At 32.3% G+C, this 15,626-nt stretch overlaps 2 protein-coding genes across 2 annotated transcripts; both read right to left on the bottom strand.

Moving 5' to 3' along the window:
• Nucleotides 1-3,954: 3,954 nt before the first annotated feature.
• On the bottom strand, nucleotides 3,955-12,945 carry MONOS_16006fu16327 (uncharacterized protein; the record flags this gene model as incomplete). Its single annotated transcript, XM_067868914.1, has 6 exons — nucleotides 3,955-11,379; nucleotides 11,646-11,769; nucleotides 11,980-12,282; nucleotides 12,390-12,499; nucleotides 12,560-12,753; nucleotides 12,918-12,945. The coding sequence occupies 6 exons, from the start codon at nucleotides 12,943-12,945 to the stop codon at nucleotides 4,396-4,398; spliced, it is 7,743 nt and encodes a 2,580-aa protein (XP_067726838.1). The 3' UTR covers nucleotides 3,955-4,395.
• Nucleotides 12,946-13,133: 188 nt separating this feature from the next.
• Nucleotides 13,134-14,344, bottom strand: MONOS_16005 (putative SF-assemblin/beta giardin). Its single transcript, XM_067868913.1, has 6 exons — nucleotides 14,274-14,344; nucleotides 14,177-14,225; nucleotides 14,028-14,114; nucleotides 13,759-13,967; nucleotides 13,624-13,709; nucleotides 13,134-13,569 (listed from the first exon to the last, which is right to left on the bottom strand). Exons 1-6 carry the CDS (start codon nucleotides 14,323-14,325, stop codon nucleotides 13,228-13,230), a joined length of 825 nt encoding a protein of 274 aa, XP_067726837.1. The 5' UTR covers nucleotides 14,326-14,344; the 3' UTR covers nucleotides 13,134-13,227.
• Nucleotides 14,345-15,626: the final 1,282 nt, after the last annotated feature.

Below are 15,626 nucleotides of genomic sequence, written 5' to 3'. Positions count from 1 at the left end.
AAAACAAGTGAAAGTCCTTTCTCGCAGAATTCCTCCAATTCCGAAATGCCTAACATTTGCAAAAACCAGATGGCTTTGTCTTTATGACATTTGTTGTTTCATCAGATAACATTATTATAATGTTTGTATTTCTGAGTTGAAGAATTAATTTTTGTTGATGATGTGATCAAAAATGAACTTCTTTTATTTCCTCTTAAAGAACTTCAGTTGTTCTTTGAAGAGGAAGAAACCAAGTTTGGTGATATTTTCCTAGAGATATTGAAGACATTTGCACGGTTCATTTGGATGCAGGAGCTGCAATAATTTTCCAATGATAACTGGCAATCTGATTTATGTCAAATTATTATTATTTTATTTTATTTTTTTTTTTTGCAGGTGATAGAGGAAACATTATTTCTTTGGACTTCTCGTTAACTCCGTCTGGAAAAAATCACTATCAATCCAGTTCATTTTCTGAATCGTTCTCCTCAGAGTTTAACCAATTAAAAGACAAATGTCCACAGGCTTTTTCAGTGATTGCTTCTCGTCCTTCTTCAAAGCAAATTGATTCCAAAATTATATGGGACATAATATTTGACTTCAGGCGTTTTCATTGAAAAATTATGCACTTTTGATTAACTTTTTGTGATCAAAAAATTTGAAAAAAATGGGTTTATTTTTTGAAATGCATGTGAGGTCACAAAACATTTTGTTATTTCAACAATAATGTTTTTTCCATGAAAAAAATAAAAAACTTATTTCAAAATCTAAAAAAGCGAATTAAAGTTATGAGTGATGCAATTATTCAATTCCTTGTGCTAAAAAAAGCTTTTTTGTCCGTATTTTCCCCCATTTTGGTCAAAATATTTTGCTTCAAGCATTTTAATTGAAAAATTATGAACTTTTCTTTGACTATTTTATATCAAAAAATATTATAAAAATGGTTCTATTTTTTGACATTCGTGAAATGTTGGAAAACTTTATGTTTTAATTTCAACGATGCCTGTTTTCGGATATGAAAATCAAATTTATATTGATATCTGAAAAAAATAAATAAAGTTATGAGCGAAACTATTTTTTCATGCTTTGTGCATAAAAAGCTTGAAAGTCCGAATTTTCCCCCATTTGTTCAGAACAGTCACATTCAGACAAAAGCCCAACACTTTCCAGGGACGAAGAATGTTAGAGTATGTTTCTCCCCAGGTTAGAAAAGGGGGAAGATAGCTCCATGAAACAAGAAGAGTGAAACGAGATAACGAAAAACCTCAATCTCAAAATAACATTGGATGTTTCAGCAACGTCTTTGAATACGAAAGAGGACCAATGGTGTGGTCTGGGAAGAACACAAAACAAAGACGGACTCCAACAATCATTTCATGGAGGAATTTTTAATGCCCATCCTGCCATTCCACAAATAGTCACAAAACTTGTGATATCGATAGAAGAAAAAGCACACGTTCATCTACTGATTCCAGATTGGAGATGGCAGATATGGGAACCACTGATAAGAATGTCGAGACACTGTGAATGGAGATGGAAAGAACAGAACAAGGTTTTGAAGGAAGAAAGATGAATGAAACGGATGGAAGCAAATCTTCCGCCGGGCAGAATGAGAATAGTTCTCATCAATCCTTAGAATCGCAAGGAGAAAAATGGTTTTGGAAAATGCTTGTTTCAAAGGGATTTTCCGAGAGTGTGATCGATGAATGCGAGAATAGCGTTGCAGAAAACACATGGAAAGGATATTCATATTGATATGTGTATTTAAGTGAAATATCGGAAGATAATAGAAACGGAGATCCACTAGAAGCTTGGAGTGAGTGGGTCAAAAAATGAGCAGTTATTTTCAAAAGATAAAAAGAAAAAGGGACGAAGGCTTCGAAGCTCAGACAAACATGTGCTGCTTTATTGCACATCTCAGAATTACTGAACAATTGAGTCCTGGGAGAATCTGCACTCATGAAAAGGCTATATAAAAAATTCCAAAGATCAGAAAATAGGAAGAAAAATGACGAACAAGAGATATGGATCACCCAACTCCAGCTGTAGAAAATAACATCATTGGGAGAGAACAAAAATCTTGACTATCATGAATTGATAAAAAAGGCTATATTTTCTAGTATGTTGTTCTCCTCCTGTCGCTTAACGGAGTTGGAAAGGATAAACCTTCAGAATTCAACAATCGGAGATGAACATAACACTAACAAAAATTATTCCATATTTTTTTCGAATAATTATCAGAGTGTTTATTTTGAATGGAATGTTTTTATTTTAAACATGTCTTGATTTTTTGAAAAGTTCCTTTTGGATAATTTTCAAATTAGATAAACATTACATATTTTTATCAAATTTCTGTTCACACTCACAATACTTTTCTGAAATGGAAATAATTACATTGTCAAGGTTATGTTTCTATTTTGGAAAAGTCAACTGAGTGGGAACAGAAATTTGATAGAAATTTGAAATGTTTATTTTATTATAAAATGAAACAAAATGAACTTTTCAAAAAATTACTACTCATTTCATATTTATGTAGAAAAATTCCAGATTAATGTTCACAAGTTTATAAAAAAATGAAACGAATCATAAGTATTTTTTAAAAAAATAAACAAATAAAAACAAATGTTGAATTTGAGATTTGAAATACGAATAGATAAATATTAACAGTTTTTGAAACAATATTTAACATTTCAATGAAAAAGCTTTGCTCTCTTCGAAAAGCTTCATGTAAAGAGATTTTTTTAAAACGAATTAACTCAATGAAAATCAATCAAAAATAATCAAACAAACGAGTGAAGAATTGTCTTTAATATGAAAAAGTATTGTGTGAAAGAGAAGGAAGCCATTCAACGTTTGTTGAAAGTTGTCAGTAAAAAACAAAAAAAGAACCAGAAAAGAAAAAATCCCATTTGAAAGTTAACGTTTTATTTTCACTCATGAAAATTAGGTGTTGCAAAATTGAAAGAGGTTTCTTTTGACAAGTTTTCTTATATCACAAATAATAATCTAATAATGAAACAATTTATAGATAGAAATGTGTTTAATATATTAAATCAAGTCATTTCTCACAATATATTCTGTGTTTCAATGATGTTTTGAAAAGCACGAAATAGTATTGGAAAAACTGAAGGCAGAATAAAAAACTTGGAAACCTTGACAAGCTCATTTTCTATCTTGCTATTGATTTGAAACAATAATGCTTTTTTTAAAAAAATAATTCACAAATAGAAAAAAAAAAAAAGAAGGGAAAGAAATAGGTTTGTAAACTATCCCGATTAGGGTAAGAAATTTATCTGGACCCAAAAAATTAATCGGGACCAAAATTTTCTGGCTCTCAAGAGCACTATAAGAAAAAAATTAGATAATAGTAAATTATTAATATATTATGATATACTATTTCTGAAAATATTTTTTCATATTTTAATTTTTGTGAAAAGATCTGGCGTTTTTTGTTTTATTTTTAAGATCAAAGACTTGCTCATATTTTCACGAGCTTTTTGTTTTGAGTGTTTTGAATTAAATCATTGACTATGAACATAACTTCTTTACAATTTTGGTAATTTTTCATTGTTATACACTTCGTTTTTTTATAATTTTTTCCATTTCACAAAATTCTGACAAAATAAAGAATTCAAATATTTAAACTCTATATTTCATTATTTTTAAAGTTAAAATATAAAAACTATTAACACATAAAGGTGTTCAAAAAGAAGAAAATCTAAACTTTTTTATGATCGTGATTTTATAACGAAAAATCTTGTTTTTGTGTATTTTTGCGTTTTTTGCTTCAAATTTCATTCTTTCATTTCAAAATCTTTGTGATGATCATTTCATTCATTTTTTCAACTATTTTTCAATATTAAAAACAAAAGCAACTCAATTATCACCACAAAATCTTCCATTTGTCGAAATTTTGTGAAATGGAAAAAATTATAAAAAAACGAAGTGTATAACAATGAAAAATTACCAAAATTGTAAAGAAGTTATGTTCATAGTCAATGATTTAATTCAAAACACTCAAAACAAAAAGCTCGTGAAAATATGAGCAAGTCTTTGATCTTAAAAATAAAACAAAAAACGCCAGATCTTTTCACAAAAATTAAAATATGAAAAAATATTTTCAGAAATAGTATATCATAATATATTAATAATTTACTATTATCTAATTTTTTTCTTATAGTGCTCTTGAGAGCCAGAAAATTTTGGTCCCGATTAATTTTTTGGGTCCAGATAAATTTCTTACCCTATTCATTTTTTTTTTTTTTGAAAAATAAAAAAAAAAATAAAAATAAAAATAAAAATAAAAAATAATAAAATGATAATAATAAATAATTATAATAATAAAATACAGTATCTTGTAAACGTTAATTATACCCACTCTTTTTTTTTATCTGTTTTTTTCATTCAATCTTTCCTTCAAGGAGATTGTTTACCAATATCATTCATGATATTCACATTGCTAGATGAGAAAGAAGAAGAAGAAGATGATGATGATGATGATGGTGATGAAATAGAAGAAGAAGAAGAAGAAGAAACTGAAGAAACTGAAGAAACTGAAGAAACAGAAGAAGAAGAAGAAATATCAACCTCAGTTTCATTGATCTGCTGAAGAGAAGAAGGAGAAGATGAATTTTTTGGAGTGAAAGAAGACAATTGCCCTAAAAAAAGGCTGTTTGAAGGCAGAGGCTTGTGAATGGGATAGGAATCGAAGGAAGAATAGCGAGAAAGATGAGAAAGATGAGAAGAGGAGGAGGAAGAAGAGGAGGAGGAGGAGGAAGAGGAGGAGGAAGAATTAATTGTAGAAGAATGAGAAGATGAAGAAGATGATGATAATAAAGATGAATGCTTTGGTGTTGAAAGAGGAGAAATATTTGAAGAATTCAATGAAGAAGAAGAAGAATTAATAGAAGAAGAAGAAGAAGAAGAAGAAGAAGAAGAAGAAGATAAAGGAACTAATGGCATTGATAGAGGGGTTGTGGGAGAAGAATAAGGAGAAGAAAGAGAAAGAGAAGAAGGAGAAGAAGGAGAAGAAGGAGAAGGAGAAGGAGAAGGAGAAGGAGAAGAAGAAGGAGAAGAAGGAGAAGAAGAAGAATTGATTGGAGAAGAATGAGAAGAAGAAGAAGAAGAAGAAAGAGGAGGAGAATAAATGAAGTTGGGAGAAGAAAAAGGGGAGAAGAGGGATAAAGTTGGAGAAGAAGAAGAGGAAGAAGAAGGAGAAGAAGAGGAAAGAGAAGAAGAAGAGGTTGAAATGGAAGAAGAAGAAGGAGAAGAGGAAGAGGAAGAGGAAGGAGAAGAAGAATTTGAAGAAGAAGAAGAAGAAGAAGAAGAAGGAAAAGAGAAAGAGTGAGAAGGAGAAGAATGAGAAGAAGAAGATTCGATAGAAGCGATGAAGGAGATTGAAGATTCACTTAAATTGGATTTATCTGTGTTGGCTGAAGAAATAAAAGAGGATGAAGAAGAAGGAGAAGGAGAATGAGAAGAAGAAGAAGAAGAGGAAGAAGAAGAGGAAGAAGAAGAAGGAGGAGGAGAAAGGAAAGAAGAAGAAGAAGAAGTTTTTGGGAGAGGAGGAAGAGAAATATTGTTTTCTAGATGAAACGGAGTGGAAAATAATCTGTTTGAAACTTTTGGATGAGAAGAAAGAGAAGAAGAAGAAGAAGAAGAAATAAAAGAAGAAGAAGGAGAAGGAGAAATGGAAGAAGAAGAAGTAGAAGAAGGGGAAATAGGAGCAAGATGATAAGAAGGATGAGGTATTAATGACATGGAAAGAGAAGAAGAAGAAGAAGGAGAAGAAGAAGAAGAATTAAAAGAAGAAGAATGAGAAGAAGGAGAATGAGAAGAGGGAGAAGAAGAAGAAGAAATGAAAGATTGAGAAGAAAGAAGAGAAGAAGAAGAGACGGAGAAAGAGGAAGAATCTGAAATATCAGTTGATTCTGTGCTTGTTGGAGAAATATGAGAAGAAGAATGAGAAGAAGAGGAAGAAGAAGAGGAAGAAGAAAATGAATGAGAAGAGGAAGAAGAACGAGAAGAAGAAGAATGAGAAGAAGTTAAGCTACGAGTTATTTGATTATGATTATCTCCAAACCGCTCAACTACGCTAATTGTCTTCGGAGAAATATTTGAAATTTCTCCGAATTTCTCCGAGAATGAAACAGGAACATCAGAAAAACAGTCTAAAAATGAAATTTCCTGCGTTTTTTGCGTTTTTTCTGTTTTTTCTGCCGTTTCCATTGAAAATTGATTGAAAACTGAGTTTTCTTCAATTCGAGGCAAAAAATCGATGTCTTCTTCGAAATTTGCTTCTTCGAAGAAAATTTCTTCTCTTTTTGAGGAAGGATGAGTGGATTCTGGTGTGATGGGTATGTTTGTTCTTTCTTCTTCTTTTATTTCTTCTCTTTCTCTTTCTTCTTCTCTTTCTTCTTCTTTTCCTTCTTCTTCTCTTTCTTCTCTTTCTTCAATAATTTCTTCTTTCTCTTCTTTTCTCTTCTCCATCTTTCTTTTTTCTGGTTTCACATTGTCTTCTTCTTCTTCTTTTTTATTATTATTCTCTTTCTTTTCTTTATCATTTTCTTTATCATTTTCTTCATTTTCTTCATTTTCTTCTTCTTTTCTCTCTTTTCTCTCTTTTCCTTCTTTTCCTTCTTCTTTCTCAATATTTCGATGCAAAATCGAACAAAACGAAGAAGAAATAGAAGAATCACTAAAATCTCCGCTTTCTTCTGATTTTGAGCTGAAATTCGAATAAAATTCGTATTTGTCTTTGTTTTCTTTGTTTTCTTTGTTTTCTTTGCTTATTTCTTCTTCTTCTTCTTCTTCTTCATATTTTTCATTTTTTCCTTCATCTTCTTTTATTTTGTTCTTTTTTTCCTTCTTTCTCTCTTTCTCTTTTTTCATTTTCTCTTCTTCTTTCTCTTCTTCTTCTTCTTCTTCTTCTTCTTCTTTCTCTCTCTTTTGAGAAGGTGAAGGTGAAGGAGAAACTTTCAAAATTGACATCCATTCTTCATCTGTTTTTGCTTCTTCTTCTTCTTTCTCATTTTCTCCTTCTCTTTCTCTTCTTTCTCCTTCTTTCTCTTTCTCTTCTTTCTCTTCTTTCTCTTCTTTCTCTTCTTTCTCTTCCTTTTCCTCCTCTTTCTCCTCTTTCTTCTTCTTCTTCTTATTTCTTCCAAATTTTTTCACTTTTCCTTTAAAATTTTCAATTTTTTCTATTTTTTCTTCATTTTCTTCTTCATTTTCATTCAAAAAAGAAGGAGAAAGACGAGAAAACAAAGGAGAAAAGGAATTAGAAGAAGAAAAAGCAGAATTCGAATAAGAAGAAGAAGAAGAGGAAGAGGAAGAAGAGGAAGAAGAGGAAGAAGAGGAAGAGGAAGAAGAAGAAGAAGATAAAGTTGAATTATTTCTCCGATGCCGATGATGATGTTGATGTTCATTCATTTGCCTTGCTCTTTTCTCCGAAGTTGAATGTTTTGATATGCCTTTTTTGGATTCCTTTGAAATTTCTTCTTTTTCTTCTTTTTCTTCTCTTTCTTCTCTTTTATCTTCTTTCTTTTCTTCTTCTTCTTCTTCTTCTTCTTTTTCCTTCTTTTTTTCTTCTTCTTTTTCTCTAAATTTCTCTTTTTCTATCACTTCATAACAATTTCTTTCCTCTTCCTTATCTTCTTCTCTTTCTCTTTCTCTTTCTCTTTCTCTTTCTCTTTCTTCTTCTCTTTCTTCCTCTTCATCCTCCTCCAAAATAGCATTATCTTCATTATCTTCTTCTCTTTCTTCCTCTTCTTCCTCTTCTTCTTCCTCTTTCTCTTTCTCTTTCTCTCTTATTTCTTCTTCTTCTTCTTCTTCTTCCTCTTCCTCTTCCTCTTCCTCTTCAACCTCTTCATCTTCATCTTCATCTTCATCATCACTTTGTGAAAACAATGAATCTCTAACAGAAGAAGAAGAAGAAGAAGAATCAGAAAATTCATCCAAATTTTCTTCTTCTGTTTCCTCCTCCTCCTCTTCTTCTTCTTCTTCTTCTTCTTTCCCTACTTCTCCTTCTCCTCTTTCTTTCCTCTCGTTCTTCATCTTTCTCTTCTTCTTCTTCTTCCACGGATCAAATGCTTCTGCAAAAGGAGGAGTGATAACTTTTTCGGTTTGATTGAAAAATGGAGAAGAAGGAGAAAGAGGAGGAGAAGAATAAGAAGAAAGAGGAGGAGAAGAAGAGAAATGAGAAGGGGATACAGAAGAATGCGAAGGGAAAGGAGGAGGAGAAGAAGGACAGAAAGAAGAAGGAGGGAAATGAGAAGGAGAGGAAGGGGTCAGATGAGAAGGAGGAGGAGGGGAAAAATGAGAGGGAGGAGGAGAACGAGGTGAAAAACGAGAAATTGGAGGTGTCAGAGGAGGAGAAACAGAACGAGAGAAGGAAATCTGGTTGGATTGTGAGGGAAATGAAGAAGAATTTGATGTTAAAGGATTTGAAGAAGAATAAGAAGAAGAGGAAGAAGAAAAATGAGAAGGAAGAGGAGGAGGTGAAGAAGGAGGAGAAACATAAGCACTTGGAATAGAAGCTAACTGTCCTGGCTGAGGAGGAGAAGAAGTACTGATAGGATATCCTTGCCTGTAATTTGGGTTTGAGTTAGTATGGGGCAGTAGGGGAATTATGCGAGGCGCCGGAGAAATAGAATGGTGTTCGGAGAAATTATTTGTATTATTTAAATTATTATTTATGGGATTACTAATGTTTATATTAGTAATATTATTATTATTCATGTTATTCAAGTTAATATTATTTGTTTGAGAGAAAGACGGAGAAGGAGGAGAAGAGAAATTATGTGGAGAAGTGATGTAAGGAGAAAGAGGGGAAACAGAAGAAGGAGGATGAGAATGAAGGCAAGAGAAGAAAGGGGAAGGGGGAGTGGGAGGGCGATTGAGAGAGAGAGGGAGAGGATGAGGAAGAGAAAGAGAAGAAGAAGAATTTAAAGAAGAAGAAGAATTAAATGAAGAAAGAGAAGAAGGAGGAAGAGGAGGGGTGAGAGGTTGAGAGGTTATTTGAGGAGGAGCATGTGAATGGAAATGAGAGGGAGAAGGAGAAAATGAAGATGGATTTGAAGAAGGAGAAGAGGAAGAGGAAGAAGAAGAAGAAGAAGAAGAAATAGAAGAAAGAGGAAGAGAAGAAGGAGGAAGAGAAGAAGAAGAAGAAGAAGAAGAAGAAGAAACCAACTGATTAACTTGCATATTTCTATGAAATGAGCTGAAATGATGAATTTGAATGTTATTTTGAGTGTTTTGTTGGAGAGAAGAGAAAGGAGAGAGAGGAGGGGTGGAAGAGAGAGGTAGAAGAGAATAGGAAGAGAAAGGGGAGATGGGAAGAGAGGAAGAGGGGGAAGGAGAAGAAGAAGAAGATGATGATGATGAAGGAGAAGGAAGAGGAGAGGGAGAAGAAGAAGAAGGAAGAGAAGAAGAAGAAGAAATGGAAGAAGAAGGTGAAGGAGAAGGAAAAGGAGAGGAAGAAGAATTAAATGAAGAATTTTGAGAAGAAGAGGAGGAGGAAAGAGAAGAAGAAGAAGAAGATGATGATGATCTTGGCTGTAAAGAAGAAAAAGTTGAGCTTAAAGTTTCATTTGACAATGAATTTTGAGAAGAAGAAGAAGAAGAAGAAGAAGAAGAAATTTGTGGATTGGAAGAAGAAGAAACAGTTTCTTTCTTTTCCTCTTTTTTTACCTCTTCTTTTTTCTCTTCTTCTTTCTCTTCTTTTTCTTTTTCTTTTTCTTTTTCCTTCTCTTCTCCTTTTGTTTCATCTCTTTCTTCTTCTCTTTCTTCTTCCTCACTTTTTCTTTGAACAATTTCTTTATCATTTTTAACATTCTCTTTATTTTTTTCTCTTTCTTCTTTCTTTTCGTTGTTTTCTTCTTTTTCTTTAGCTTTTGCTTTTTCTTCTTTTTCTTTTTCTTTCTCTTTCTTCTCATTTTGTTTATTCATTTCAATTTTTTCTGAAGAAGATTGAAGAGAAGAAGAAGGAGGAGGAGGAGAAACAAATGAAGAAGGAGAAGGAAATGATTGAGAAGGAGAAAGAGAAGAAGAAGAGGAAGAAGAAGAAGAATTTATTGGAGAAGATGAAGAAAGAGAAGAAGAAGAAGAAGAAGAAGAAGAAGAATTTAAAGGATTTACTGGAGAAGGAGAAAGAGAAGAAGAAGAAGAAGATGATGATGATGAAGTGGGATAAAAAGATTGTGCTTTTGAATTAAGTTTGATACGAGGAAGAGAAGAAGAAGGAGAAGAGGAAGAAGAAGAAGAAGGAGAAGGAGAAGAAGAAGAAGAATTCAATGGAATAGAAGGAGAAAGAGAAGAAAAATTTGTAGAAGAAGGAAGAAAAGAAGGGTTTTGAGAAGAAAGAGGAGAAGAAGGAGAAGAAGAAGAAATTGAAGAAAGAGAAGAAGAATTAAAAGAAGAAATAAATCTTTTCTCATTTGTTATTATTTGTTGTTGTTGAAATGAAGAAGAAGAAGAAGAAGGAGAAGAAGAAGAAGAAGAAGAAGAAGAAGAAGAAGAAGAAGAAGAAGAAGAAGAAGGAAAATAAGAAGCAGGAGAAAGAGAAGAAAAAGGATTTTGAGAAGGGAAAGGAGGAGAAGAAGAAGAAAAAGAAGAAGAAGAAGAATTGAAAGAAGAAGAAGGAAATGAAGGAGAAGAAGAGGAAGAAGAAGAAGGAAGAGAAGAAAGAGGAGGAGAGAAAGAAGAAGAAGAAGAAGAAGAATTTATTGAAGGAGTGAAATGAGGAGGAAGAGAAGAAAGAGAAGGAGAAGGAGAAGAAGAAGGAAAAGAGGAAGAGGAAGAAGAAGGAAAAGAAGAAAGAGAAAGAGAAGAAGAAGGATAAAAACATGATTGTTGATTGAGAAGAGGAAGAGGAAGAGGAAGAGAAGAAGAAGAAGAAGAAGGAAAAGAAGAAGGAAAAGAAGAAATTTGAGTAAAAGGAGGAAGAATATGAGGAGGAGAAGGAGAAGAAGAAGGAGGAAGAGAAGAAGAAAGAGAAGAAGAAGGAAGAGGAGGAGATGAAGAGGAAAGAGAAGAAGAAGAAAGAAGAGGAGGACGAAGAAAAGGTTGAAGAGGAGGAGAAAGAGAAGAAGGAGAAGAAGAAGAAAGAAGAGGAGGAAGAGAAGAAGAAGAATTAAAAGAAGGAGAAAGAGAATGAGGAGGAGGAAGGGGAGGAGAAAACGAAGAAGAAGAAGAAGAAGAAGAAGAAGAAGAAGAAGAAGAAGAATTATTCGAATTGTTCATAACATTCATTAAACTCCCTCCGTTTCCCTTTTGTTTCTCTCCTCCGCTCAGCATCTTACTCTGCTGCTGCTGCTGATGCTGGTTGGCTCTTCTGTGTGGATGGATGGAGACAGAGACAGAGCCTATGGAGAGGGTGGAGAGAGAGAGGAGGGTGTTGGCTGACTGGAGAAGGAGAGGGATAAGGAGAGGGAGAGGAGGAGAGGGAAAGAAGAGGGAGAGGGGGAGAGAAGAGGGAGAGAATGAGAAGGAGGAGAGAAGGAAAGAGAAGGTGAAAGAGAAAGTGAAAGAGAAAGAATGAAAAAAATGAAATGCAATGAAATGAACAATGCAAATAATAAAAATTATGAGTTTTTATGAATTAATAAATTTCATATTTAAAAAATGGGAATAAAAATTATAAAAATAATATATAAATAAATATTGCAAACCTGCTCTCCTTTTTTGTTTGGCTTAAAGTGAACAAACCCAAATCCTCGATAGCAGCCTCCTTCCTGTTTAGGAAGTTCAATACGCTCAACTTCGCCAAACTCTTTCATTTTTGCCTCAACAATTCTGAGATTCATTTGAATATGCACAAAATTTTCATTATAAAACATCAAAACAGAAATAAAATAAAGAAATAAAGCAATATAAGAAATAATAAAAAAACATATAATTTGTATTTTATATCACATATCAGATTTTATTTTTTTTTTTTTCAATCAAATATTTATTAATATGTATATATAATATATTTTCAATCCAACAATCAACTCCACACACTTTTCATTGAATATAAAGTGGGACACAACCATCGGCGATGAGCAGAAGCGCAGCATCACCGACGACGATAGCGAAACGCTATCAGCCCAATCAATATGCAGAAGAATGGGAGGCGGCAACGCACTCGCCGGCAGATTTTCTCCGCTCCCAGAATTTGTGCCTGAATCTGAAGTTGCATTTGCACGCAGTGGCTGTTCGGACAACTGCCTCTTCGCTTCAACAGCAGATGAACGCTTTTGGAACTTAACAAATGCAGTGTTATCAGAATGATCTATATCAATAGACAGTAAAGAACCAAAAGGACTTTTTTGAAAAAAACAAATATGCATATAAAAGAGAGATATAAATCCAATTTTTTGAAAAAATTAAATTTATGAGATTGGTCAAGTCAGAAAAATGTGTTATCTGACCTGAAAATAGTTGAAAGTTCTTTTTCGGTGATATCAGCAGGAAGACCAGTAACACGAAGATTTGAATTTCTTGATGCAGAATTAACTTTTACGGGTCTCGAACTTAGCCACTAGTTAAGTAATGTTAAACAATCTTTTGATAAAAATTTGATTTTTTCAAAAGTGCAAACGAAATCATGAGATTTTTCTAAAACAGCGGCTTGAGACTTAGAATTTACGAAATAAACAAATCCATAACCGAGACTATTCCCAGTTATTTTATCTCTCTTTATAACAGCTGAAGAAATTGGTCCATATTTTTCAAAAAGTTGAATTAAAGTTTTTTCTGTGACAGATGAATCGAGATCACCTACAAAGATTCCCTCTAAAAATTCCAAATATTTTATTAATAAGCACATTTGTCTATCAAAAAGGGAATTTGCCAAAAAGAAATGAGCCAAACTTCCTTCATCATCTGCAATATTAACATAATATTTTAAAAAATTGTTAATGAAAAACTATTATCTGTATTAATAAGCAAATTCATACCAAATTGCTGTGGAACATATGATGACATTCGTCAAAACAAAAGGGAAATCAATCTTTGAAGAATGTTTCTCGAAAAGATCACTAATTATAACCATAAATAATTTATCTTTGTTTTTTTGGAAACTGTTATTCATTTCAATTGCATCAACTTCATTGATAACAGGAAAAGAAAACTTGAAAAACTGAATAAAACAATTCACTGTTCTCAATTAATGTTTTTGTTTTTTAAATTATTGATCACAGATTGCATAGCATTCTTCAATCAAATTGAAATGTGAAATGAACAAATAAAAACAACATTTTACAAAGCTTACTCATCAAATTTTGTGAGACCATCCTGGAAAGTACCAAAGACTTTCTCAACAGTCGCTATAATCTGTTCTTCGTTGTCCTCTCTCAATTTTTTCTCAAGTTCTATTCCTTCTTCCAACCTCTTCGCCTCATAAGAAATCTTCTCTTCCAGGTCTGTTCTTGAATTATTCTCTTTATCCTCGCACTCTTTCTTCTGTGATGTTGTTGCCTCAATCTCAGACTTCAGTACAGAGCAAATATTGTTGAATTGATTTTGCAAATCTTTTTCAGTTTCTTGAATTTTAATCGATAAATCTTGTTCGGCATTTGTACGTCTTGTTGTCTCTTCGCTGAAAGATTTCTAAATCGCAAAAAAAAAGTGGGATAATAAAATGTGCATTAAATTTTCCCAAACAATAAAGGCTTTGAGTTGCTGATCAATGAGAACTGATTGCTCCTCGAGTCTCTTTATTTGTAAATCTTTTGATAAGCTATCATTTTCTGTTTGATTAAACACAATTCAATATTTTCACTTATTATTGAAACAAACCAAGAGGTGAAAAACGATCTGTTATTTTATCAAGTGAAGGGACAACTAACGTCATTCTATCTTTTGTGTTCTGACTGAAAGATTCCTGAGTTGCAATTGCTCGTTCATCAATTTGAGCCTGTAACGCATTCCCTGCATCTTTTCTTCTATTAATTTCATTGTCCAACTCTTTTTGCAAATATAGAACATCTTCTTTCAATGCCCTCATGCTAAAAACACAATTTATGAAAGTTTTAAAATACAAGGATTTCATTACATAAAATACAAACCGCTCTTCATCATCAGACTTCCTTTTTGAAGTCATTTTTTCTTGATCTGTATGTACTGTAGATACTCTTTCTGCTAAATTAGAAAGTCTTAATTTAATGTTTATTAGAAAACGATATCCATTAAATATAACAAATAAGATTGTTCAAACCTTGCCATTGGAGAAATTAATTGTGGAGACGTTGTTGATGCCAGTTGTACTAATACAAATGTTTTTTAATAAGCAATTATGATTCTAAAGAACAAACCATTCTCTTTTTGTTGTTTCTTCTGCGGAACTGATCGCTTTAAACTTAACATATATGAAAAAACTTGCTATGGGATCAAGCCAAAAAATTACAACAATATGATATGATAACTCTTTAAATATTTATATCCTTTTTAAATAATAGGTGAACAAAAGCTTATTGAAATAATCCAATGAGATTTTCGTTGGAAAAGATAATTGTGAATAGTTATTGTTAAAACTTAATAAAGATATATCTATTTAATTTCAACACGTAAACAATTAATGTGAAAAAATGATTTATCAAAATTAAAAATATGAAATTTAAAAAAATTTCATTGAGTACAACAATTATTCTAAAAAATCTTTTTATACCCAAAATTTTTATTTGATTTTCGATTTTTTATTTAAGATTTTAAAGTTGAAATTGTTACTGAATTCATCAAAGATAAATTCCATGGATCAAAAAAAAAAAAGTGAAATCAGATGTAGTTCATTTAAGCTCAATAAAAAAAATTCCTCCGCATAAACTGGTGCTTATTGGGGATTATGAAAGTGGAAAAACTTCATTCATTCAGAAACTTGGAACTGATGAATTCAAGACACAGTGCATATGGACGTTTATGTATGAAATATCGTATCTCACACTTTATACAAACAAAGGAACTGTGAATTTCTATATTTGGGATACTCAAGGTCGTGAAAGATTCTGGGGAATTCGGGATCGTTATTACGAACAGGCTCATTGTGCATTTATATTTTTTGACTTAACTTCGAGAGTTTCATTCCAAAACACTGCAACATGGTATCGAGACGTGATTAGAGTGTGTGGAAACATTCCTATTGTACTTGTGGGAAATAAATTCTACTTGAAAGATCGGAAAGTTCATATAAATCAAGCGTCGTTATGTCAAAGAAAAAATATGCAATAAGTGGAAATATCTACAAAAACAAATTTCAATGTTGAAAAGCCATTTTTATTGGTTTTATCGAAGCTTTTTGGATCAAATGTAGAACTTGTTGAGGAGCCCGCGAAATTGCATCCTGAAGTCATTACTGATCCCGCTTCTGTGAAATCTTCAGAAAAAGATTCCCAAAGCATTGACGATATTCAAATGCTTCCAGCGGAGATGATGGAAGATAGTTTCTTGAAAAACAAAACTGCAAAAAAGACTTATGTTTGAAGAAAGATGAGTCTTCAATAATTGCAAAGAAAATGACTGACTAAATGTCAGAAGCTCATCTCATTGAGATTGGCCCATAGTCCAGTTTTATTTGTTTTAATTTTTTTTTATTGAATTTTTTCTTTTTTCTTTTTTTTTTTTTGACATTTCTTTTTGATTGATGAATGAATATGTATGTGTTATGTATGTGT

The sequence above is a fragment of the Monocercomonoides exilis genome (assembly GCF_001643675.1).
Source record: "Monocercomonoides exilis strain PA203 chromosome Unknown scaffold24-1337568, whole genome shotgun sequence".
Classification (NCBI taxonomy): domain Eukaryota; phylum Preaxostyla; order Oxymonadida; family Polymastigidae; genus Monocercomonoides; species Monocercomonoides exilis.
This window is presented reverse-complemented; position numbering and strand designations above follow the sequence as displayed.